The sequence below is a fragment of the Pogoniulus pusillus genome, chromosome 10 (assembly GCF_015220805.1).
Source record: "Pogoniulus pusillus isolate bPogPus1 chromosome 10, bPogPus1.pri, whole genome shotgun sequence".
Classification (NCBI taxonomy): Eukaryota; Metazoa; Chordata; class Aves; order Piciformes; family Lybiidae; genus Pogoniulus; species Pogoniulus pusillus.
In genome coordinates this window covers 3,997,550-4,023,305 of record NC_087273.1, presented here as the reverse complement: position 1 = coordinate 4,023,305, position 25,756 = coordinate 3,997,550, and the positions used below count along the sequence as shown (strand labels likewise).

The window sequence follows — 25,756 nt, the reverse complement described above, 5'->3', positions numbered from 1 at the left end:
CTGCCTTTTATGTGGCTATCAGCATCCCATGGGGAAGCAAAGCAGTCTGTGGATAGCCTGCAGTGGCTGTGTGGGCTGCAGTACCCACATCCACGGGTGTCAACACAGAGCTGGTGCCAGTGCTGTGTGGAGATGTTTGCCCCTGGATCCCTGGGGATTTTGGCAGTGGGCAGCAGACATGCAGCACGTCAAGGCCATTCTTAGACCCAGGAGAAAAGGACCTTGAGATCCATGCTTGCATTGCAGGGGCTTGTGAGGAGGTGTGGAAGGAGGCACACAAGGGGGTGGTGGACCAGGCACGTGCTGTGGTTGTCAGTGCCCATCTCTACTGGGTTTGGCGAGGCCAAGGGTGGTTCTGCTTAGTGCTGGCACTGCCCAGCTCAGACCCTGCGCACTGAGGCACTTTCTGCAGCTCAGGGCAGGTTGGCACAGCCAGGGGCTGCTGTTAGCAATGAAAATATGATGGGCAGAGCTCCTGCCAAGTGCTGAGCTGCAGACCAAGGGCGCTGCTACACCTTGGCTGCCACCTTGGGCTGCAGGAAGGCAGAGCTGGTACCTATGGGGAGGAGCAGACAGCTCAGGTGACCCTAAACTGCCTAGCAAAGGGTTGCAGCCTATGGATGGCATCTTCAGGACCAAGCTGAGGGGTCACCGGCACCAAGCCTCTTCTTCCCTGCCCAGTGTCCGAGGGAGACTCTGTCCCCTCCGCCTTTGATCTCCACCCACGAGTTCCAGAATGCAGCTCCGGACTCCACCTCCTGTTCCCAGTTGCCATCTGCTGCAGAGTGCAGCCTGGCACTTGTGCCCTGGCAGCAGCGGTGCCAGTGGTGACTCCTTGCCATCAGGGGCTGGCTCCACATGGGTTTGTGTCCCTGTTCCGTGGCATTGCTCTTTTCGTCCCAGTTGCTTTAGTTCCTTTCCCACCCCCTCAGCCTGTCTCCCGTCTTCCCTCTCTCTTCCCGCGGGGAAGCAGAGGGGTTGGGTTGGGTTGAACCGAGCCGAGCCGAGCCGAGCCGAGCCGAGCCGAGCCGAGCCGAGGCTGCCGCCCGCGCTCAACGGGGAAGCAGAGGGGTTGGGTTGGGTTGAACCGAGCCGAGCCGAGCCGAGCCGAGCCGAGCCGAGCCGAGCCGAGCCGAGCCGAGCCGAGCCGAGCCGAGCCGAGGCTGCCGCCCGCGCTCAGCGGGGAAGCAGAGGGGTTGGGTTGAGCGGAACCGAGGCTGCCGCCCGCGCTCAGCGCCAGCCCCTCGCAGCGCGGCGGGGCGGGGCCGGCGCTGGGGGCGTGGCTCCGGGCGCACCTGGGCGCCCCCGTCCCGCCCTCTGCCGCCCGGGGCGCGGGGACGCGGCCGTTGCTCCGCTCCCGGGGCGCCGGGCTCTGGCCGCGCCCCGAGCCGAGCGGCCCCTCGGCCCCGGCGGGTATAGCGCCAAGCTCCTCAGGGGAAAAGGAGAAGGGGAGGGAGGGAGAAGGCGGCCGGGCCCCGCAGCGCGGCCTCCGCGCCGGCCCCGGCTCGCTCGGCCCGGCCCGGCCCGGCCCGGCCCCGCCAGCTCGCCGCCGGGGGAGAGCTGGGTTCCCGCGGCGCGATGTCGGCGCGGCGGCGGCGGAGGGCGGCCGCCGAGGAGGCGGAGGCTGAGGCAGCAGAAGAGGGTAGCGACAAGGTGAGAGCTGCGGGCCGTTGGGGCAGGTGTCCGGGCGGCGAGGGGAGGGGGCCGGGAAGGGACGCTGCCGCCACCCCCGCCCCGCATCTCCGGGCCTGCCCCGGTGAGCGCCTAGCGCGGCCCACCCCGCGCTGTCACGCCGCTGTTCGCGCAGAGGGCAGCGGGCGACGTGCCAAGTGGCCTCAGCGCCCGGTGGCACGGGGGGTGGCAGCCCACGCGTGTCTTGCTGCCTCGCTGCATCCCACCCCCCCGTCCTCCATGAGACCCGAACAGCAGCGTCCGGGCTCGGTGTGGGCCGTGGGCGCTCGGGCTGACCCCTGCGGAGCTCGCCCCTCGCCCAAGTCGCTGAGGCGGGAGGTTGAGGGGCGGCCGGGCCAGCTGCACGGAAACAAGCCCGGGGAAAGGCCGTGTCAGCACTTCGCCAGGCACCGCTCCTGCTTTATGGCTCTGGAAGCGGTCGGTAGGCATTCACCTCTGGCCTGGAGAGGACTCCCGGCAGTGGTGTTCTGCTAAGGCAGGAGCTTTGCAGAGCCCTGCCCCTGTGCATCAGGTTCACGACAGCGGCAAAACAGCCACGGCGCCGTTCTTTTGTGTGCCGGGCTGCCAGGCTTAGCCCCGGCAGGGCTGCGCCCAGCCGAAGAGCTGCTCTCGGCTTGGCAACTGCAGTTGAAAAGGGGAAGGGGGGGAAAAAAAAGGCTTTCTGATTGCTTCATTGGGTTTGCAAGACTCGGTGGAGGACTCCCAGTGCGTCCCTGTGGATGTGGAGCCTGCCCTAGGCGATGTAGCCAAGGACTCGGGATGTGGAGCCCAGGAGTCAGTTTGCGTTTGGTTGCCTGAACTCAGAGGCAGTGAACTTGAAAATCTGCAGCGCGGTGCTGCAGTGAGGGCTGGGATTGACTCTCTGTTCAGCTGAGGAGGTTGCACCTCGAGTGCTGGGTTCTGTTTTGGGAGTCTTGCTCCAAGAAGGACATTGAGGGGCTGGAGCGGGTGCAGAGAAGGGCAACAACGCTGGGGAAGGGTCTGGAGAAGAGGGCTGGGGAGGAGCAGCTGAGGGAGCTGGGGATGTGCAGTGTGGAGAAGAGGAGGCTGAGGGCAGAGCTCATTGCTCTCTGCAGCTCCCTGAGAGGAGGTTGCAGTGAGGTGGGAGTTGGGCTCTTCTGCCTAGGATCAAGTGACAGGAGGAGAGGAGATGGCCTCAAGTTGCCCCAGGGAAGCTTTAGGTTGGAAATTAGAAGAAACTCCTCCACTGAAGGAATTCCCAAAGCCTGGCACAGGCTGCCCATCCCTGGAAGTGTTTGAAAGAGGCAGAGCTGCGGTGCTGAGGGGCATGGCTTAGCCCCAGCCTTGGCAGAGCTGGAGAATGGTTGGAGCTTAAAGGGCTTTTCCAGAAAGCATTTTGTGTGGGATGATTGTTTGAATTATGAGCCACAGAAAGCCTTTCCCACCACACAGATGACTTTTTGATGAATTATTTGGATGACTCCTCTTGTTCTTAGTGGGGTTGTTATGTTTGTCTGTGCACAGCACGTCCTGGGTCACAAGTGACACTGAGGACTGATGTTGTGTATGAAGCTGTCTTTAGTGCCATTGGTCCCTGTGAAGATAAACCAGCATTGTGTGCTGAGCTTCCTATCAGCTGGTTGCAGTTTGAATCTCAGTTTTGGACTCATAGGAGGGGTTTGGTTGGCAAAGACCTTTAAGCTCATCCACTCCAACCATTCTCTAACTCCACCAAGGCTGGGACTAAGCCATGGCCCTCAGCACCACAGCTCTGCTTCTTGGAAACACCTCCAGGGATGGGCTTTTGGCCAGCCCCATGAATATGGGTGCACAGCTGATGCCCACAGGTGATTTGATGGGAGGCATCTGGTCATCCTGTTTCATGTACATCTTCTTGTGTGGTTGGCTTTCATCTTTACCTCTTGCCTGACTCCTTACAGTACGTGGAGAGCTATTTGTCCTTTGGCTGTTTTTTGCTGACCTAGTGGGCATGGTAATTGCATCTTCAGGGCCCAAACTGCTCAGGGTTGTCATGAGGCAGGTTGGTTTCTGCTGCTTCCTGTTACAGAGCTCAGAAACATCTCCTTCTGCCTCCCTTGGAACGAGGGAGCAAACTTAGTTACCACCCAAAAGGAGACAACCTCTTTGTGCTGTTCTCCTCTCGTTGACCCAATTCATTCAGGTTTCCAGAGGCACAGAGATGCTGTGCACCTCATGTGCCAAGGTAGAGAAGCTCACTGAAGAACTCCATGAACACCAAATGTATCTGTGTGGTTTCATCTTTGAAACTTCCAATCCTGGTTTCAGTGTGTGCTTTGATGCTTTCCATGTGATACTTGCTATGTCTATAGCTAAAGGTGAGCCAGGCTGAACCTGGGTGGCCAAGAAGACCACTAGAATCCTGACCTGGATCAGCAATGGTGTGGCCAGCAGGACCAGGGCTCACTGAGTGTAAGTGAAGCTGCAGGGTTTTTTCCTCCTTTGCATGGGTTTTTACTGCTAGCTGCAAATAACTGCTCCTTGGGATTTCACCTTTCTGCTCTGCTGAGACCCCACCTGCAGCACTGTGTCCAGTTCTGCTGCCCTCAGCACCTGGAGCTGCTGGAGAGGGTCCAGAGGAGACCACAAAGATGATCAGAGGGCTGAAGAACCTCCCCTATGGGGACAGGGTGGGAGAGTTGGGGCTGTGCAGCCTGGAGAAGAGAAGGCTCCAGGGAGACCTTAGAGCAGCCTGCCAGTACCCAAAGGGGCTTGAGGAGAGCTGGGGAGGGACTTTTGACAAGGGCTGGGAGTGCCAGGATGAGGGACAGTGGCTTTGTGCTGGGAGAGGGGAGATTGAGAGTGGAGATGAGGAAGGAATTGTTGAGAGTGAGGGTGGGGAGAGACTGGCACAGGTTGCCCAGGGAGGTTGTGGCTGCCTCCTCCTTGGAGGGCAGGTTGGAAGGGGCCTTGAGCAGACTGGGCTGATGGGAGGTGTCCTTGCTGGTGACAGGGAGGTTGGAACTGGATAATCTTGAAGGTCCCTTCCAAGCCATTCTGTGACTCACTGATCAGCTTCCCTGGTTTTGTGGGAAGCACTGTGGTGTGCACTTCTTGAAGCTTGTTCCTGCAGTTCCTCAGCTCTCAGTGCCTCCAGTTGGTCACTGGCTTGTTGAGCTGACCACTTACTGCAAAATGCCTGTGCCTGTGCCCTGCAGGGCCTTGCAGTTCCATGGGTTTGTTGTTTCTTTCTGTTGTCTTGTGGTGTGCAGGAGAGACAGAGTCTTGTTCTTATTGTCCCTTTCTTATTTGCTGCTGCCTGCCCTGTATGCTCTATTCCAGGGAAGGTCCTGCCAAAGTGCCTTCAGAAATACTCTGCAGCCCTTGGCAATGAGAGGAAGTTGGCATTCCAGTACTTAGTTTGTATGGCAGGTGGAAATCTACAGATTGTTCATTGAGTTGCTGGCCTGGGTCCAGAGAAGCTGGTGAAGGGTCTGGAGAACAGGTTTGATGAGCTGCTGGGGGACCTGGAGGTGTTCAGTCTGGAGGAGGCTGAGGGCAGACCTCGTTGCTCTCTACAGCTCACTGGAAGGAGGCTGCAGTGGGGTGGGGGTTGAGCTCTTCTCTTTCAGGTGATAAGAAGGAGAGGAAATGGCCTGAAACTGTGCCAGGGAAGGTTAGGCTGGAAATCAGAAGAAACTTATTTCCTGAAAGGGCTCTCAAAGCCTGGCACAGGCTGCCCAGGGAGGTGGTTGGATGCCCATCCCTGGAGGTGGTTGACTGAGGCAGAGCTCTGTTGCTGAGTGCAGTGGTTTAGCCCCAGCCTTGGTAGAGCTACAGAGCAGTTGGAGTGGAGGCTTTCAGAGGTGTGTTCCAGCTGAAAGATTTCTGTGTTCCTCTTTCCAAGTGTGAGCTGTTTGCATTCTGCACTACAGCACAGGACACACTTGTGCTGCCCAAGGGATCTGTCCTGGAAGTCACCACACAGTTGTGCCTCCTTGTGCTGTGCAGAGCAGTTGGAGCAGGACAGGGTAAAGGCAGTGGAGTTGTGTTGCATTTCTGGCTCTGAGCAGCAGTTCCTGGTTGCTTGGGGTCACTGTTAATTTATGACTAGGACCAGCCCTGGCTGCTGTGATAGAAAGAGCTGCTCTGCTGTGGGACAGCCCTGCCCCAAAGACAGTTGCTAAGATAAGTTTGTTCAGACCTCTGGAGCTGGCTTTGGGACTTGTGTCTTTGCTCCAAACCTTCTTGAAGGTAAAATGAAATTCCTGATGGCACTGGGTTAGGGTGGAAAAGCAGTGTCTGTCATGGGTCTTAGTTGCTTGGTTTGCCTTGCTCCTTTTGGAATACCCAGAAAGTGGCTTGGATTTCCCCAGAGGAGTCTGATCCCTGAGTTCTTGGCTGCAGGCATGGCAATAATGGGGACTGGCTGTTGGCAATAGTAGGAGCTGACTGGACAGGCTGAGAGCTGGGGGAAGGCAAACCTCATGAAGTACAGTGAGGACCAGTGCAGGGTCCGGCACCTGGGGAGCAATAACAGCAGGAAGCAGGACAGGTTGGGGCTGCCCTGCTAGAGGGCAGCTCCACAGAGACAGACTTCAAAGTGCTGGCAGGCAGCAAGTCTAGTGTGAGGTGTCCCTCCCTCAGGGTGGCAGGGGGATTGGAACTAGATGATCCTTATGGTCCCTTCTAACCCTGACCGTGTTCTGCATGTGCCAGCAATGTGCCCTTGTGGCCAGGAGAGCTAAGGGCATCCTGGGGTGCAGCAAGAAAAGTGTACCCAGCAGGGCTGAGGAGGTTCTTTTTCTCCATTGCTCTGCCCTGCCGAGAGCACAGCTGCAATACTGTGTCCAGTTCTGGGCTCCCCAGATCAGCAGAGACAGAGACCTGCTGGAGAGAGCCCAAGGGAGAGCCACGAGGGTGAGTGGGGGACTTGAGCATCTCCCCTGTGGAGAGAGACTGAGAGCCCTGGGGCTGTTAAGTCTGGAGAGGAGAAGGCTGAGAGGGGATCTGCTCAGTGTCTGTCACTGTCTGAGGGGTGGGTGTGCAGTGGAGGAGGCAAATCTCCTTTTGGTGGTGCACAGCAGTAAGCCAAGGAGCAATGGCTACAAACTGGGACAGAGAAGGACTCAGCTCAACGTGAGGAGAAAGTTCTCTGGTGTGAGGGTGCTGGAGGGCTGGAGCAGGCTGCCCAGAGAGGTTGTGGAGTCTCCTTCTCTGGAGCCTTTCCAGCCCCTCCTGGCTGCATTCCTGTGTGGACTACCCTGGGTGACCCTGCTCTGGCAGGGGAGCTGGACTGGATGATCTCTGGAGGTCCCTTCCAACCCCTAACATGCTGTGATTTTCTGATTGTGGCTTTTTCCAAGCCTCTGTTTTCTTGGGAGTGGTGGTAAATTGGTGCTAGTGCAGACAGCAAAGGGTCTGCAGGTTCCAGTCTTGAATTCAGAGCTCCTGCTGATGGTTTTGCATAGGTCAGGCTTTGACAGCTTGGAAAAACAGGTCTCAGTCTTCAGGATTTTCCGACGCTTCACTGTCTTGACCTCAGAGGAAGGTATCAAGGTACACCTAATTAAATCTGCTGCAGAATGGTCTGACTGAACTATTGACTTCATTGTAGAAGAGAGGCTGGAGAAAGGTCAAGGCTGGAGGAGAAACTGACTCTGAGTAACACTTATAGAAGGGAAACAGCAGTGCTTGTTTTGTTAGCCCTTTTCACATGAGCTGTTAAAAAAGATCTCCATTTTCCCACTTGCTCTCCATGTAGATGAAGCATTCTCCAAGGAAAACATTTGCTGTCTGCTTGGGAGTTCTTCACTGTGTGCTGGAAAAAATGCAGCACAAGCAGAGCCCTTCAGGAGCCTTTGTGAGAAGAAGGCTCCTGGTGTGTGGCTCCTGCAGCCGTGGCAGGGCAGGCTGTGAGGTGCAAACCAGCAACCCAAGTGCCTGTGTCCTTCTGGGTGATCCCAGGATGTTAGGAGTTGGAAGGGACTTCTGGAGATCTTTAGGTCCAACCCCCCCACTCTGCTCAGAGCAGGACCAGAGAATCCAGCACAGGGCACACAGGAGCACACCCAGACAGGGCTGGAAAGGCTCCAGAGGAGGGAGACTCCACAGCCTCTCTGGGCAGCCTGTGCCAGGGCTCTGGGACCCTTTCAGTCAAGAAGTTCCCCCTTGTGTTGAGGTGGAACCTCTTGTGCTGCAGCTTACAGCCATTGCTCCTTGTGCTATCACAAGGAGAAAGTGAGCAGAGGCTGTCCCTGTCCCTTCCTGACCCCCAGCCCTCAGACAGTTACAGACATTGCTCAGATCCCCTCCCAGCCTTCTCCTCTGCAGACTAAGCAGCCCCAGGGCTCTCAGCCTCTCCTCACCAGGCAGTGCTGCAGTCTCTTCAGCATCCTTGCAGCCCTCCCTTGGGCTCTCTCCAGCAGATTCCTGTCCCTCTTGAACCGGGCAGCCCAGAACTGGATGCAATATTCGCAGTGGGGCCTCAGCAGGGCAGAGCAGAGGTGGAGGAGAACCTCCCTGGATCTGCTGCCCACACTCTTCTGCATGCAGCCCAGGATCCCTTCTTGGCACACTGCTGTCCATGCAACGCTCCCAGCTGCTTCCCCACAGGGCTGCTCTCCAGCAGATCACCTCTCAGCTTCTACTGCTGCAGGGTGATGAAAGGGTCACTTGTCTGTCTGGGTTCTTTTGTTGCCTTCTGGTACCTGTGGTGAAGTACCCAGCAAGTAGAAATCCATATGGAAGTGGTGAGATGCCAGAGAGGTTTTGAGCTTCTTTTAGCTCAGGCTCTTTGCTGGGCTCCTCCTTTCTGTGGCCAAGGATTTGTGGTCTTGTGCAGAAGATGTGGCTTGAGGATGAAAGTCTTGTCTCTAAGAATGCCAAAATGATACAAACTCTAGGACAGATTGGCCAGGGAGGCTGTGGCTGCCCCCTCCCTGGAGGTGTTCAAGGGCAGGTTGGATGAGGCCTTGAGCAACTTGAGCCAGTGGGAGGTATCCCTGACCATGGCAGGGGGTTGGAACTGGATGCTCTCTAAGGTCCCTTCTACCCTAAACCATTCCATGCTACCTCCCTGAGCTTGGGCTGAAAGAGTGCCTGGACTGTGGAGTTCGTGGAGCACAGCAGGCAGTGTCCCACCTGTGAGTACTGCCTGCTTAGGGACATTTATTGGGCTCCATTTGTCTGCTGTTTGTTGGAACTGGATGCTCTCTAAGGTCCTTTCTACCCTAAACCATTCCATGCTACCTCCCCAAGCTTGGGCTGAAAGAGTGCCTGGACTGTGGAGTTTGTGGAGCACAGCAGGCAGTATCCCACCTGTGAGTACTGCCTGCTTAGGGACATCTGTTGGGCTCCATTTGTCTCCTGCAGGGTCTGCAGCTCTGCTGGTGCACCCACGTTGTGTTCAGAGAAGGTAATGTTGCTGTTGCCAGGTTTTAAGGTGATGCCAATGCCTCTAAGTGCTGCCAGCCAATAACCCTCTGCCTTATGGTGTTTGGTTTCTCTCTGCCATAGGAAGTGGAGCTGGAAGAAAGACTTGTGGAGTTGGACCTTAGGAGTGATTCTGATGGTCCTGACATTCCTCCAGCCTCAGACAGCACTCCAGAGATTCTCAAAGCTGCTTTGTCAGGCTTGTCTGCCAGGTACAGTCAAACAGAGAGCTCTTGGCTGTGAGAGCTGCTGGCTGAAACCCTTGCAGGTTGTGTTGCACCCCAGCACTCAGGGGCGTGTGACACACAGCAGAACTCAAGGGTTAGTTTTATTGGATGTCCTTAATTTCCTCCTGCTGTGGCAGTCCCTTCAGTGTCATACTTTTTACCTGGGCCTGGAGGTTGCCTGTTGCACACAGAATCACAGAAATCATCTGGTTGGAAGAGAGCTCCAAGCTCATCCAGTCCAACCCTCCACTCAGTTTAGGGTCAGCACTAAACCGTGTCCCTGAGCACCAGCTCCACAGGCTGCTGGAACACCCCCAGAGATGGTGACTCCAGCACTGCCCTGGGCAGCCTCCTCCAATGTCTGAGAGCCCTTCCAGGGCAGAAATATTTCCTAGTACTTAGCCTGAGCCTCCCCTGATGCAGCTTGGAAATGTTTCTTCTGCTACTGTCCCTTGCCATCAAGGAGCAGAGGCTGCCCCCTTCTCACTCCAACCTCCCTTCAGGGAGCTGTGGAGAGCAATGAGCTCTACCCTCAGCCCCTTCTTCTCCAGGCTGAACACCCCCAGCTCCCTCAGCCCCTCCTCATAGCCCGGGTGCTCCAGGTCTTTTCCCCAGCCTCGTTGCCCTTCTCTGGACACACTCCAGCCCCTCGTTATAGTAGTGAGTGGCCCAGAGCTGAACGCAGCACTTGAGGTGTTTGCATATAAATGGAAAGGAAAGAAAGACAAATTCTCTGTGTGAGTTTTGTGAGCTCTTTGTGGCAGCATTTCCACTTCAGGTAATTTTTCTTTACAGTTAAATGCAAGACTGTTTTTGTTTCCACCCTCTCTAAAGCAATGTCTAAGGTTTTTTTCCTCTGCCATCTCTTTTCAATCCTAGGTTTGGGTCTCTAAACCTTGTTCACAGAAGCTTAAGGACTAGCAAATGCCTCTGGACTGGTAGTTGTTGGGCCCTGCACATTCATGGGGGCTAAGAAAGCTCCTAGCATGGTTTTATGCAGTCCTTTTGCAACACTTGGTCAATCAAACCCTGTTGGAATGGCAGTTTGCATTGAATTTGAGGAAATGGCCTCAAATTGCACCAGGGGAGGCCCAGGTTGGAGATTAGGAAAGATTTCTTCATCAAAAGGCTGCCCAGGGAGGTGGTTGAGTTGTCACGGAGGGATTTATGTGGCACCTGTGGACATGGTTTAGTGATGGGCTTGGTAGAATCACAGAATGGGCTGGGTTGGAAGAGACCTCTGAAGCTCATCCAGTCCAACCCCCTGCAGTCGGCAGGGACATCCTCCACTAGATCAGGTTGCCCACAGCCCTCTCCAGCCTCACTTTGCATATCTCCAGGGATGGAGCCTCAACCACCTCTCTGGGCAGCCTGCTGCAGTGTGTTAGGTTAACTGCTGGATTCAGTGACCTGAGAGGTCCTTTCCAAACTCATTAACCTGTGGTAACAGGGATCTCTGTTCTGCTTTCCTTAGGCAGCTACAAGCATCTTGAAAGGTCTAAAAAGCCACAAGAGCACAAGTGGCTTGTCCCATCACCCCCCTTGGCACAGGCTTTCCTGTCCTGGTTCCAGTGCCCACAAGAGCCCAGGGCTGCTTTTCAGCAGCTAACCTCCTACCTGGGCCATGAGCTGTGTGCTGCTGTGGGAAGTTGGTGATAAGTGGGGAGTTTATGGGTCTGTTCCTCCTTTTGTTTTGGAGTGGGAAGTGTGTAGGTGAGCCTTTTGTGTAGAGCTGAGCTCCATCAGTCCTGCTGATTCTGCAGTGAAGGTCCTGCTGGATTTTGCTAGCAGCTTGGACGGGAGGTAGAAGCATTGAATTGCAAATGACATTTGGGACAGGGGGAGGATGAAAGGTGACTTGGATTTCAGCTCTTGTGTGGCACGTTCAGTTGGCTGGTGGGCTGGTTCTCCGTGTTTTTTGAGCACAGACACTTGTGGAACTGCTTGCATTGCACCGAAGTCCTTAGTAGCAGCAGTGCTGTTGGTTTATAGCTGCTTGCTGCTTATTCTCCCTCTTATTTCTTCTCTTAAATAGATGGAAAAATTGGTGGATTCGTGGAATTCTCTCTCTAGCAATGATATCTGGCTTTTTTCTGATCATATACCTGGGATCATTCATGCTGATGCTGCTGGTAAGTTTGCTTCAATGCTGTCTGCCCCTGCAGGAGTTGCTTTGCTCACCCAAGAAGAGGCAGAAAGCAAACCACAGTGACAATTTAAGGTGACCTCTCCTGGGCTGCTTCTCTCATTCAGAACCTTCGCTGAGTCCAAACATCCACCTGACATCCACCTGGCACCTGAGTGCCACATCTGCATGGCTTTTAAATACCTCCAGGGTTGGGGACTCCACCACCTCCCTGGGCAGCTTGCCAGGAGCTGGGCTGCCTTTTGGATCTCTTCGGTGTCCTGTCCCACGGCGAGGGGCAAGTGGTTAACGCTGCCCTTGTGCATCACCTGTGAGTTCTGGAACAGCCAAGCAGAAGGAGCAGTGTGGCCAGTAGGATGAGGGAAGTTATTCTTCTCCTGTGCTCATCACTGCTCAGGCCACCCCTTGAGTGCTGTGTCCAGTTCTGGGCCCCTTAATTCAAGAGAGATGTTGCAGTACTGGAAGGTCTCCACATGAGGGCGCCAAAGCTGGTGAGGGGCCTGGAGCAGAGCCCTGTGAGGAGAGGCTGAGGGAGCTGGGGGTGTGCAGCCTGCAGCAGAGGAGGCTCAGGGCAGAGCTCATTGCTGTCTGCAGCTGCCTGAAGGGAGGCTGTAGCCAGGTGGGGTTGGGCTCTGCTGCCAGGCAAGCAGCAACAGAACAAGGGGACGCAGTCTCAGGTTGTGTCAGGGGAGGTCTAGGCTGGGTGTTAGGAGGAAGTTGTTGTCAGAGAGAGTGATTGGCATTGGAATGGGCTGCCCAGGGAGGTGGTGGAGTTGCTGTGCCTGGAGGTGTTGAAGCCAAGCCTGGCTGGGGCACTTAGTGCCATGGTCTGGTTGCTTGGCCAGGGCTGGGTGCTAGGTTGGACTGGCTGAGCTTGGAGGTCTCTTCCAACCTGCTTGATTCTGTGATAGTATGATAAGGGGACAGGGGAGCTGCCCAGTGAGCTCGCTGAGGTGGTGTAAGACTGGTGTAAGCTGTGTGTAAACCTTGAGCAAGGTTGAGTTTATTGATGGATGCAGGTGGAGAGGGAATGCTGTGCAGCCCAGGGTGCGCTGTACGCAATCGGTGTGGGCAGCTCCTTGCTGCTGCCTTCTGTTGGGCAATACTTGGTGTCTGGGCAGGGCCACCTGCTTGGGGACAGAGCTGGCAGGGAGTCCTTTGGAGAGCCCAGGGACTGACAGGATGAAATACCAGACTTGCACAGGCAAGCACTGAAAGGGTGAGGTCAGCAAACCAAACCGAAGCCTTCAAGACCTGCGTTAGTTGGGCTTTGCTTCTAATCATCAGTGCTAATTGCCTTTAATGAGATACTTGCATGTGGGAGCCCTGGCTCTCCAAACTTGTGCCACACGTGTTTGTGGGTGTTTTTTTTCCATTGGGCATGGAAAATATTTCTTAAACTAAATTTAAAGATGAAATCTAGCCAAGAGAAAGAGAGGAGTCTGCTCCACAGGAACTGCTTCTTGCCAGCTGCTGGCAGGACTCTTCTGGTGAGCTCAAATCAGGAACTATCAGAGGCTCATGGCATGGCTTGGAAGTGACCTTAAAGATCATAGAAAGGCTTAGGCTGGAAGAGACCTCAGAGATCATCTAACTCAGCCCCCTGCTGTGGGCAGGAACACCTCTCAACTAGCCTAGGTTACTCAAGGCTCCATCCAACCTGGCCTTGAACACCTCCCGGCAGGGATATCCACAGCCTCTCTGGACAGTCCATTCCTGAGTCTTGCCACCTTCACAGTGAAGAATTTCTTTCTTGGATCCAATCTAAACTTATCCTCCTCCAATTTAAATCAATTTCCACTTGTCCTGTCAGTGCAGGACCTGTTTTGCAGCCCTCCTGGAGGATCCTTTCAGGTACTGAAAGGCAGCTCTAAGGTCCCCCTGGAGCCTTCTCCAGGCTGAACAACCCCATGGTGCCATGGTCTAGCCTTGAGCTCTGTGGTAAAGGGTTGGACTTGATGATCTGTGAGGTCTCTTCCAACCCTGATGATACTGTGATACTGTGATCTCCCTCAGCCTGTCCTCACAGCAGAGCTGCTCTAGCCCTTGGATCATCATTTTGGCCTCCTCTGGCCTCTCTCCAGCAGCTCTGTCTCCTTTGTCTGTTGAGGACACCAGAACTGAAGGCAGGATTGGAGATGAGGTCTCAGCAGAGCAGAGCCAAAGGGCAGAATCCCCTCTCTTGCCCTGCTGCCCACACTCCTCTGGCTGCAGCCCAGCACACAGCTGCCTGCTGGGCTGCATGAGGGCACTGCTGGCTCCCAGGAAGCTGCTCAGCAGCCAACACCCTCCAAGTCCTTCTCTTCAGGGCTGCTTTTAGCCCACTCTGCACCCAGTTTTAATTTGTGCCTGGGATTGTCCTGACCCATCCCTTGCACTTTGAGTGTTTGAACCTGATGCAGTTGTCACTGGCCCATTTCTCAAGCCTGTCCAAGTCCCATCCCATTCCAACTTCCCTGCCATGGGCAGGGACACCTTCCTTTAGACCAGATTGCTCGAGGCCTTCCTCTTGTTCTGTGATCCTATGATCCTGTGACCATGCTCTTGCAGCTCAGAGTGGGTTTCTCTCAGTGTGCCCAGTGGGTTTGAGGATTTGGAGGTTTTAGAATGGAGCTTCAGATGTTCTTGGCCTTGGCTTTGAAACTGTCTGTGTGGGATTGGAATTCAGACTATTGTCTGCCCTTGCTGAAGGTTGCAGTGCTGCCTACTGCTTTTAAGAAACAACTGACAGGTGTTTTTCTCTCCTGTTTTAGGTGTTGAGCATCCAAGTGAAGTGCTACCATGAAATCATTACTATAGGTTACAGAGTCTACCACTCCTATGATTTACCATGGTTTAGATCTCTCAGCTGGTGAGTAGCAAGGAAGGGGATCAAGAAGTAGGGATGTGAAACTGCAGCCTTCATGTTCTTTCCTGGTGGAATGATGCCTCTGGAGGTCATGTGTGGACATAAACCTTGACATCTGTCTCTAACCCTGGTTTGTGTAGTTACCTTCCACCTTGGAACTTGGACAAGTCCACGTTTTGTCTTGTTGGAAATATGGATCTCTGTCCACTTGTATGCCTGTGTGGAGTCACAGAATGATTTGGGTGGGAAGGGACCCTAAAGATCAGTGAGTTCCAACTGTCTGCCAGGGACACTTCCCCTAGGTCAGCTTGCTCAAGGCCTCATCCAGTCTGGCTTTCGACAATTCCAGGCTTGGAGCCACCACAGCTTCTCTGGGCAGCCTGTACCAGTGCCTCACCATTCTCATGGGCAAGAATTGCTTCCTCAGGTCTCATCTCAATCCAGCTTCTGCTAGTTTGAAGCCATTGTGCCACATTCTGTGGCCAAGTGCCTTTGTAACAAATCCCTCTCCAGCTCCCCTGAAGTCTCCTTCAGATCCTGGGAGGCTGCTCTAAGGTCTCCCTGGAGCCTTCTCTTCTCCAGGCTGAATAGCCCCAACTCTTCCAGCCTGTCCACATAGCAGAGATGCCTCAGCCCTCTGCTGTTCATCTCTGTGGCCTTCTCTGGACTGACTCTCTCCCACAGTTCCATGTCCTTCTTGTGTTGGTGCTCCAGAGCTGGCCCAGGCACTGCAGGTTGGGGTCTCAGCAGAGCAGAGGGGCAGAATCCACTCCCTCCACCTGCTGCCCACACTGCTGGGGCTCAGCCCAGCACAGGGTTGCTTTCAGTGCTGAAGTGAGAGGAGAGGATCCTGCCAGTAGCCTGGAGATCAACTTTCTGGCTTGGTTAGAGATGGGAAGCCTCCTGAGGGGAATGTTAACATCTGCTGGGTACTAATTGCTCTAAGGCTTATTCAGGACTTGGCTCTCCAGATAAGCATCAGTCTTCTGTGGCTGGAGAGGTGCAGCCCTGGAGGGTTTGGGGGTTGCTGTTTATTGGCTTTTATTGAGTGCTGCCTTGGCATTTGAGGGTCCCATTGTGACTGAGCTCTGGAAGGCACAGGAACTGAGCTGGTATAAAGTACTGCTTGACTTGGGACTGAATGGAGTCCTTTTGAAGATCCTTCAAGAAGAGATAGCTGAAGGTGACATTTCACCTCAGCTGAACCTTGGGTGTGGGCATACTCCCACAGAGCTGTTTTGCAGCAGTTGCAGTAGTAGCTGTGTTTAGTAATTAATTGATGGGTTTAAGTAAGAGTAAGTGAGAGTATTGTTTGGTCAAGAAAGGCAAAAAGCAAAGGGCATGGTGGAGTGGAGCAGGGAATGCAGCAGTAACTCTTCCAGATGAGGATCTTCAGGCCAGATGGCAGAAGTCTATGATTCTAAGTGTAGTTACAGAACTAGATGATGGTTAAAGTTCCTTCCAGCTCAAACCACTTCATGATTCGATGATTTATATTCTCAAGCTCCACGTCGGATTCACTGCTTTAGAACCTCAGAGCATCTGCTCTGGCAGTGTCCTTTTTGTGTGTTTGTAAGGCAGAAATCACAAATTACCCTCAGTGGGACACAGGGAAAGAAGCAGCAGAGTTGCTTGTGTCAGTATTGATGGAGCAGAGTCTTGTTCTGTGCTTCAGAGTGGCTGAAAAGGGCTTCCAGTACCTGAAGGGGCTACAAGAAGGCTGCAGAAGGACTGTTCCCACAGGCCTGCAGGGACAGGGTGAGGGACAATGGTTTGAGATTACAGAATTACAGAATCAACCAGGTTGGAAGAGACCTCCAAGATCAGCCAGTCCAACCTAGCACCCAGCCCTGGCCAATCAACCAGACCATGGCACCAAGTACCCCAGCCAGGCTTTGCTTGAACACCTCCAGGCACAGTGACTCCACCACCTCCCTGGGCAGCCCATTCCAATGCCAATCACTCTCTCTGCCAACAACTTCCTCCTAACAGCCAGCCTAGGCCTCCCCTGACACAACCTGAGACTGTGTCCCCTTCTTCTGTTGCTGCTTGCCTGGCAGCAGAGCCCAACCCCACCTGGCTACAGCCTCCCTTCAGGCAGTTGCAGACAGCAATGAGCTCTGCCCTGAGCCGCCTCTTCTCTAGGCTGAACAATCCCAGCTCCCTCAGCGTCTCCTCATAAATGAGGAGATGAGAGCAGAGCAGATTGAGATTGGATGTGAGGAATAAGTTGTGCACCAGGAGGGTGCTGGAACACTGCCACAGGTTGCCCAGGGAGGTGCTTGAGGCTCCAACCCTGGAGATCTTCAAGGTGAGGGTGGACAGGGCTGTGGGCAACCTGATCTAGTGGAGGATGTCCCTGCTGAGTGCAGGGGGTTGGACTGGATGAGCTTCAGAGATCCCTTCCAACCCAAACCTTTCTATGATTCTGTGATTATTTAGATGTAATTAAAGATGAACTTTTCCTTGGTGGAAGCCTCATCCCTGGAAGTCTTCAAGACCAGGCTGGATGAGGCTCTGAGCAACCTGATCCTAGTGTGAGGATCTGCCCATGGCAGAGGGGTTGAAAGCAGCTGATCCTTGAGGTCCCTTCCAACCCTGCCAATTCTGTGACTATGAAATTGAAGTTTCCAGCTGCATCCTGCAAGATGTGGCTGGTTTGTTTTTTCTCTGGTTGCTTTGGAAAAAATGAATGACAAAAAATGGGCTTGGCAGAGGGGAGAGACTGAGCCAGGAGTTTGGATTCATGCTGGACTTTTGGTTGTGTCACATCCTGGTTTCCCTTCTGGTTTTGGGGGCTTGGTTTGGGTTTGAAGAATGACTCTTGAATCTCACCCTGTTCAAATAACTGCTGGCTGTTGCAGGTACTTTCTGCTGTGTGTGAATTACTTCTTTTATGGAGAGACTGTGGCTGATTACTTTGCTACCTTCGTTCAGAGGAGAGAGCAGCTCCAGTTCCTCATTCGTTACCACAGGTTTATCTCCTTTGCCCTCTATTTAGCAGGTGAGTGTGGGAACTGCCAAACCAAAAGAGATTCCTGCTGCATTTGGTTCTCTGCTTACTTCTTTTAATGACAAAAAAAAAAGAGTCCTTAGCTTTTCTACATTTCAGTTTGGTTTTCCTCTGGAAGCTTGAGAGGGGTCCTAGTTGATGGGATGTTGACCCTGAGCCAGCAGTGTGCTCTTGTGGCCAGGAAGGCCATTCTGGGGTGTGTTAGAAGGCTGTGGTTAGTAGGTCAAGAGAGGTTCTCCTGCTTCTCTACTTTGCCCTGGTAAGGCAGCATCTGGAGTACTCTGTCCAGTTCTGGGGCCCCCAGTTCAAGAGGGACATAGAACTGCTTGCCAGAGTCCAGCACAGAGCCATGAAGAGGAAGGGAATGGAACATCTCTGTTAGGAGGAGGGCCTGAGGGAGCTGGGGCTGTGCTGCTTGGAGGAGACTGAGAGGTGACCTCATCAATGGTTATAAAGATGTGCCAGGAGGCTGGAGCCAGGCTCTGCTGGGTGATGCCTGATGACAGGACAAAGGGCAATGGGTGGAAGTTGAGGCATAGGAAGTTTCATTTAAACATGAAGAGGAATTTTTTCCCTGTGAGGGTGACAGAACCCTGGAACAGGCTGCTTCGGGGGGGTTGTGGAGTCTTCCTCTTTGGAGATATTCAAAACCTGCCTGGATGTGTTCCTGTGTGATCTGCTCTGGGTGATCCTGCTCTGGCAAGAGGAGTTGGACTGGATGGTTTTTCAAGGTCCCTTCCAGCCCCTGTGGTTCTGAGGTATTAGATGCTTGCAGTTGTGTTTTCCCTGTTGAGAAGTGAATGTGTTGTGTGCCCTGAGGAGCAGCAGCCTCCACAGGTGGATGGTCTTGAGAAAGTTGAGCTAACAGAGCTGCAGAGCAGCTGGCACAAGGTGAATATTGATTGCAGCACAGCTGGGGGCTCACCACCCAAGGACTTCCAGCAGCCCGTGGAGGTGAACTGTCTGGCTGATGGCTGTGCTGGGCTTGCTGCTTTGCCAGGCCCACAGCAACAGCCTCAGAGCAGCAGCAAAGGCATTAAAAGCTGCCCAAGGGAGAAGAGTCACTGCCCTGCCAGGGAAGATGGCACCAGCTGACACTCACTCTGCTTTGCAGGCTTCTGTATCTTCGTCTTGAGCTTAGTGAAGAAGCATTACCGCCTGCAGTTCTACATGGTGAGTGCTGCCCTCTCTGCCCCCACTCCTGCCAGCTGCTGCCCTCCTTGCTGTGCCCACTCGTGCTCTGTGGTACCCTGCTTGCTCTCCGTGCCCGCTTGTGCTCTGTGTTATCCCCCTTGTGCATTGCCCTCCTTGCTGTGTGTGCCCACTCAGGCCGTGCGTTGCCCTCCTTGCTGTGTGGTGCCCCCTCCTTACTGTGCCCTCTTCACCTTCTCAAGGGCACTGCCAACAGCTCTGTCCACAGCTTAGCTGTGGAAAATGGGCTGCAGTCAGCAGCAATGTGGTGTGGAGCTGTTGGCATCTGTTCACCTTGCAGCTTGTTGCTGCTGCAGCCTGAGATGTGGCCTTGCAGTGCCTACAGGGTGGCAGTGGGGAGGCCTTTGTGTGCATACAGGGGATGTGTGCCCATGAATTTTTCCTGGAGAAAGGGAATCCTGGAGCATCCTGGAGGAAGGTTCATCTCCCTCCAAGGACTGCAGCCAGAGCTCAGCACGGTGTGGGAAGTGGCTCTGTGACTCAAGTGTTGCTCTGCAGAGGCCTCCCTGAAGGACTGTGAAGGGAACTTGGTTTTAACCCCTGTGTAGAAGATGTATTCTGTGACCCTTAGCAGCACTCCAGGCCTTCTGCTCTGCTGTGCCTCAGCAGGTCATTGATCTCCTCACAGAAACCAGTGTGTGCTCATCTCTTCTCCTTGTGCAGCTAAGAGCCAGCATGGAGCTCATCAAGCAGCATCAACCTTCCTCTAGCAGGGAGAAAAATCATCACAGCCACTAAAAAACCCCCAAAACTCAAGACCAACCAACCAAAACCCCACAACCTCCACCACAAAACCACCCAAATAACCAACCCCCACCACAAAACCACCCAAATAACCAACCCCCACCACAAAACCACCCAAATGACCCCAAAATAACCAACCCCACCACAAAACCACCCAAATGACCCCAAAATAACCAACCCCCACCACAAAACCACCAGAAAACTCCCAGCAAACAAAACAAACTCCAACCCAAACAATGCAGACAGCCTCAAGACAGCCAAACCCAAGCAGCTAAAGCAACCCAGAACAAAACACAGCCAAACCCAGCACTGAGTGGGACAGTGATGGGGACACTGAGGGATAATGGCTGACAGGGAGGGGAGACACTGAGGGGACACTGGTTGGCAGTCAGGGAGACACTTAGGGGACACTGGCACTGAGAAGACACTGGCTGGCACTGAGGGGACACTGGCACTGAGGGGACACTGGCACTGAGGGGACACTGGCTGATGGTGAGGGAGACACTGAAGGGACACTGGCATTGAGGGGACACTGGCTGATGGTGAGGGAACACACTGAAGGGACACTGGCACTGAGGGGACACTGGCTGACAGTGAGAGGACACACTGAGGGGACACTGGCACTGAGGGGACACTGGCTGACAGTGAGGGGAGACACTGAAGGGACACTGGCACTGAAGGGACACTGGCTGACAGTGAGGGGACACAGTGAAGGGTCACTGGCACTGAGGGGACACTGGCTGACAGTGAGGGGAGACACTGAAGGGACACTGGCAGGGAGAGGACACTGGTTGACACTCAGGGAGACACTGAGGGGACACTGGCTGACAGTGAGGGGACACAGTGAAGGGTCACTGGCACTGAGGGGACACTGGCTGACAGTGAGGGGACACACTGAAGGGACATTGGCAGGGAGGGGACACTGGCTGACAGTGAGGGGAGACACCGAGAGGACAGTGGCTGACCGTGAGGGACACAAAGCTGCCCTAATCCCAGGGGCTGCTGTGTCCTGTGCCAGGGGTCAGTGTGTCAGCCCCGGGGCTTGTGCTGTGGCAGGTCGAGTGGCCCTGGTGTGGCTGCAGGACGCCACAGTGCTCACCTGTCACCCTCTGGGCAGAGCTGTCTTACAAACGGGTGGCAAAGTGCCCGCTAAAACACCGCGGGTGGAGGTAAGTGCTGGGGGGGAGGCTCTGAGGGGTGGCTGCAGAAAGCCAACTGCCCTCTGGCACAGCTCTGCCACCACCACTGGGCCCTCCTGGCAGGTTGTGGGCAGCTCCTCTGGCCACCAGGCCAGCGTGTGTGGAGGTGTGGGCTCGGTGTTGTCACTAACTGTTGTGTTGTTGTTGCGTTGTTAACAGTTCGCATGGACTCATGTCACTTTGCTGATCACTGTCACTCAGTCTCATCTTGTCATCCAAAATCTCTTTGAAGGCATGATCTGGTAAGGGGACAATCACAACCTGCTCTCTACCTCTCTTGCTTTGGTAGCTTGGGGCTGGTTTTGGCGTGGATTTGGTTAGCAGGTAGCTGTGGGAGCAGCTAAAGCAGCACAGGTTGCCCGAAGGGGCTGAGGAGGGCTCTAAAGCTGGACGTGTTGGAAGGCCAGGTTGGATGGGGCCTGGAGCAAGGTGGGTTAGTGGGAAGGGTTTTCAGTGGTTCCCAGGGACAGGACAGGGGCAGCAGGCACAAACAGGAGCTGCTTGAATTTAAAGGTGCTGGAGCCCTGGAGCAGGTTGCCCAGAGCCACATCCAGCCTGGCCTTAAAAACTTAACAGGGGTGAGGCTTCCACCACCTCCCTGGGCAACCTGTGCCAGTCTCATGGTGAAGAACTTTTTCCTAACATCTCCAACCTAAAACTCCCCTCCTCTAGCTTGGATCCATTCCCCCCAGCCCTGTCACTACTTGACACCGTAAAAGTCCCTCCCCAGCTTTCTTGTAGTCCCCTTCAGATACTGGAAGGCCACTGGAAAGTCTCCCCAGAGCCTTCTCTCCAGCCTGAACAGCCCTTTGATCATTCTGGTGGCCTTTCTGGACACCTTCCAGCACCTCCAGATCTTTCCTGTCCCAGGGGCTGCAGCACTTGACTCAGGGTTCCAGGTGAGGTCTCACCAGAGCAGTGCAGAGGGACAGAATCCTTTCCCTATCCCTGCTGCCCACACTGCTCTTGATGCAGCCCAGGCTCTGGAGATGATTGCAGCTGATAGAAGGAAACCCCAAAGCCTTTGACAAAGTTTGTGTGAACAAAGGATTTCCATAGCCATTACGTGCCAAACCCTGGACCTAGTTGCCTTTAGCCTCCTGTTTGTACTCCCACTGGTGTAGGCAGTTTGGCAGCTGACTTTAATTTGCTGCTGTGGAAAGGGAGGCAGAGGTCAACAGACTTGAGTAACACATCCAGCTGCTGGCTTCATCTGAGAGGATGCTTCATGCTTCCCACAGAGAGCAGACACAGGCTGCTCCAGAGAGGGGAGAGGGAAACAGTGAAGACTTTAAATGGCATTAGGTAGGAGAAAGGATTTGCTTGTTGTGATGTTAGCAGTGCCATTAAGCAATGGTAGGAGCCAGCAATGTGCCCTTGTGGCCAAGAAGGCTGGTGGCATCCTGGGATGCATCAAGAAGAGTGTGGCCAGCAGGTCAAGGGAGGTTCTCATGCCCCTCTGCTCTGCCCTGGTGAACCCAGTGTGGTGTCCTGGGCTCCCCAGCTGAAGAAAGACAGGGAAGTGCTTGAGACAGTACAGCAAAGGCTACAAAGATGATCAGGGGACTAAAACATCTCTCTTATGAGGAAAGGCTGAGGGATCTGGGGACTTTTTCCCTGGAGGAGAGAAGGCTGAGGGGGAAGCTTTTCAATGCTTGTGAGGGGTGGGTGTCAGGAGGATGGGGCCAGTCTGTTTTCAGTGGTGCCCAAAGGCAGGACAAGAGGTTACAGGCACAAACTCGAAGGTGGGAAGTTCCATCTGAGTGTGAGGAGGAACTTCTTTCCACTGGGTGGTAGAACAGTGGAACAGGTTGCCCAAGAAGGTTGTGGAGGCCCCATCCATGGAAATCAGAATCAGGCTTGATGGGGCCCTGAGCAACTTACTCTAGTGGAGGATCTCTGCTGACTGCAAGGGGGTTGGACTGGATGAGCTTTGGAGGTGCCTTCCAACACAGAGCATTCTGTGATTCAGAGGTTCATAGCTGTTGGTTTCTTCTTGGCTGTGGTACCACTCTCCAAGTCTGACAGCAAAACATAAACATCCCTTAGCCTGTTCACCTTTTGAAGCTCCTGCACCAAAATCCTGTTTTAACTGGGAGTCCCCTGGGCCTGTAGTGGTCTTGAATGGCCAAAGACTAAAAGCAGGACAGCTAAATGTGCTGCTTGTTGAGGGAACCAGGTGGGCAGGCTTGGAAACAGAATTCCTCCTGAATCCTGCAGGAAAGCTTCCCAGAAAGAAATGCTGCTGTGGCATCTTCTGGCCTGTCTTTAGCTTCCAGCAGCTTTCCTTTTGTTTTTCACTTCTACATGAACCCTTTAATGTCTTTCTCTAGGTTTCTGGTTCCAATTTCAAGTGTTATCTGCAATGACATCACTGCTTACATCTTTGGGTTCTTCTTTGGCAGAACTCCACTGATTAAGGTATGTTCTTAGGCACTTCCTCCCTCAAAAGCTGCTGCAGTTTGTAGCACTTTTGCTACTTGCTCCTAGATCTGGCAATGGAAAAGCTGCCTTAGAATCATAGGATCAGTCAGGGTTGGAAGGTACCACAGGGATCAGCCAGTTCCAACCCTCCTGCCATGGGCTGGGACGCCACACACCAGATCAGGCTGACCAAAGCCTCATCCAGCCTGGCCTGAAACACCTCCAGGGATGAGGTTTCCACCACTTCCCTGGGCAACCTGTTCCAGGCTCTCACCACCCTCATGGTGAAGAACTTCTTCCTAACATCCAGTTTGAACCTCCCCATTTGTAGCTTTCTTCCATTCCCCCCAGCCCTATCACTACCTGACAGCCTAAAAAATCCTTCCCCAGCTTTCTTATAGTGTCCCTGAAGGTACTGCAAGGCCACAATAAGGTCACCTCAGAGCCTTCTCCTCTCCAGAGTGAACAGCCTCAACTCCCTCAGTCTCTCCTCATAGGAGAGGAGCTGCAGCCAGCCTCTGCTCATCCTCGTGGCCCTTCTCTGGACACCTTCCAGCACATCCACATCCCTCTTCCAACAGGGGCTCCAGAATTGGATGCCTTCCTATTGTGCTGCATGGGACACTGCTAGGCTAATTAACAGGCAAATTGATTATCCTGCTCTTGAAGGCTTGAGAGGGCACTGAGCACTTTGATCTAGTTGGGGATTTCCCTGCTGACTGCAGAGGGGGTTGGACTGGATAACCTTTGGAGGTGCCTTCCAGGCCAGCCCAGTCTGTGATTCTGTGAAGGTTTGTAAGTGGGAGCTGGGGTTGGTGTGGATGCAGTGGCAGAGCCTGAGCTGCTTGCATCACTTCCAGTTCCAGTTGTGGAGCTCATGCAGGTTTTCACTGTGTGGTTGCTGTACAGAAACTGTAATTTGGAGTAAGCTGCTAGATCCTGTCTAGCATCCTGGATCCCCATCTGATCTCAGAGAAGGGCTCAGGTAGCAGGCTTGCTGTTCTGGTGGAGTATCCAAGGCCCCACAGAGAGCCATGGCTTGGTCATGCCCTGCTCACCTTTGAGGCTTGAGTTGGTTCTGATAGCAAACTGCTCCTAACCTGAGAATGTGCTGAAGATGCTGAAGGAAATATCTTGCTCCATTGGTCTCTCTAGAGCTGAGGCTGTCATCTGGGTTGGTTGCCAGGCTGTGTGTAGGATGCTGGCACCTCCCAAGGTGCCCAGCACTGGTTGTCTAGCACCCAGGCTTCTGGCACTATCTTCAGGTGCAGAGGTCTCCAGCAGAGCCATACCATGCTCCTGCAGGCTTCCACACCTCCTACCTGGAGGAAGCACAGCTGCTTCATCAGGTTCAGCTGTGGCTAGAGGCTGGCAGCAGCCTCCAGACGACAGCAGCAGCAGATAGGAAGGGAGAGGGAGCTCCCTGCTGCCTCAAGCTGCCCGGTGTCACCAACCAAACTGTGGCACTTGCCTGGGACGGGTCCTAGCCACACTCCTCTGTTTATCATCTTCAGTGGCCATGGCTGCTGGCTTTCAATATTTGACACACACCTTAGGAAACCCAAACAGGAGCTTAATTTCCAGCAGTAAAGCCCAGGAATGGGGTGGAAAAGGGCTTGGTGATGCCACTGGTGTGGTTAACACAGTGTCTTTTGTGCCTAGCTGTCACCCAAGAAGACCTGGGAAGGATTCATTGGAGGCTTCTTTTCCACAGTCATCTTTGGGTTTGTTGTAAGTAATCACAAGACTTTTTTTGGTGCAGCTTCCTGATTTTCCCTGAGAGATTGGGTCACCTCAGACTGCTGAAGGGGTAGGAGTGAGGAGCTTTGGGCTAGAGAAGTCTGCTCGTTCATAAGCAGCTGGAGAGATCAGGTCAGGCTTGCACCTCTCCTGAACAGCTTGCACTGGCCATTTGTGATGGTTTGGGAGTTACCCACCCACACACACAATGAAAATCACCCAGACTGGACTGAACTGGCTGGAAGTCAAGGAAAGAAGCTATATTTGCAGCTTAGCACAATTTACAAGCAGGTATATACAAGTTAGAGGTAATGCAGAAACACAACACCCCTCCCAGAAACAACAGGGTCCCCAGTAGACTCCTGACCCAAACCTCCTCCCCCATCTCTGCAGAAGTGACAAATGTCTCAGGTGATAAATCTGGAGAGATCTGAGGTCAGATGTCAAAAGCAGATGTTAGGAGGTTAGAGGAGAATGGCTTAGGCCAGATTGAAGAGTTAAGGCAGAAACAGCCACAGAGACCAGACTGCCAGGGAGAAGGGACAGAAGGGAACTGAGAAGTGTGTGAGAGGTGCCTGTCTTCCCTGTATCCTGACTAGTTGTGTTTCTCAGCAGGAGAATGAGGGACACAGGGTACTGTGGTTTGTTTTCTTCCTTCTCACAGCTAAGGATTCGGTTGCTCTCAGTAAAATATTCCAGTTAGCCTCAAACTAGCACACCATTTTTGCCATTGCTGCTTCTGTGTCTGGAGAGTGTCCAGGGGAGGCTACAAGGATGCTGAAGGGCCTGGAATATCTGTGTGAGGAGGAAAGGCTGAGAGCCCTGGGGCTGGTTGGCCTGCAAAAGCTGAGAGGGGATCTGTGCAATGTCTCTCAATAGCTGAAGGGTGAAGGGCAAGAAGCAGGGGCCAGGCTCTGCTCGGTGCTGTCCTGTGACAGGACAAGGAGCAATGGACACAAACTGGAACCCAGGAAGTTCCACCTGAACAGGAGGAGACACTTCTTTAGTGTGAGGCTGCTGGAGGCCTGGAGCAGGCTGCCCAGAGAGGTTGTGGAGTCTCCCTCTGTGGAGATTTTCCAGCCCCATCTGGGTGTGTTCCTGCCCTGGGTGAATCTGCTCTCACAGGAGGTTTGGACT

At 54.0% G+C, this 25,756-nt stretch overlaps 1 protein-coding gene across 6 annotated transcripts in view; it reads left to right on the top strand.

The window, feature by feature from the left end:
- The window catches only part of CDS1 (CDP-diacylglycerol synthase 1), a 111,779-nt gene that overhangs the window by 77,746 nt on the left and 8,277 nt on the right, over positions 1-25,756 (top strand). For 2 of the 6 annotated variants that reach the window (XM_064149526.1, XM_064149524.1), the window contains exons 1-9: positions 1,527-1,653; positions 9,151-9,278; positions 11,329-11,425; positions 14,193-14,290; positions 17,152-17,291; positions 18,415-18,473; positions 20,615-20,697; positions 22,789-22,876; positions 24,542-24,610. In XM_064149526.1, coding sequence (XP_064005596.1) covers positions 1,579-1,653; positions 9,151-9,278; positions 11,329-11,425; positions 14,193-14,290; positions 17,152-17,291; positions 18,415-18,473; positions 20,615-20,697; positions 22,789-22,876; positions 24,542-24,610 — 837 coding nt within the window. In that variant the 5' untranslated portion in view covers positions 1,527-1,578. Of the gene's footprint in view, positions 1-1,526; positions 1,654-9,030; positions 9,050-9,150; positions 9,279-10,368; positions 10,389-11,328; positions 11,426-14,192; positions 14,291-17,151; positions 17,292-18,414; positions 18,474-20,614; positions 20,698-22,788; positions 22,877-24,541; positions 24,611-25,756 lie in introns of those variants that run through there. The other 4 variants (XM_064149529.1, XM_064149525.1, XM_064149528.1 and 1 more) reach the window with 4 other exon arrangements.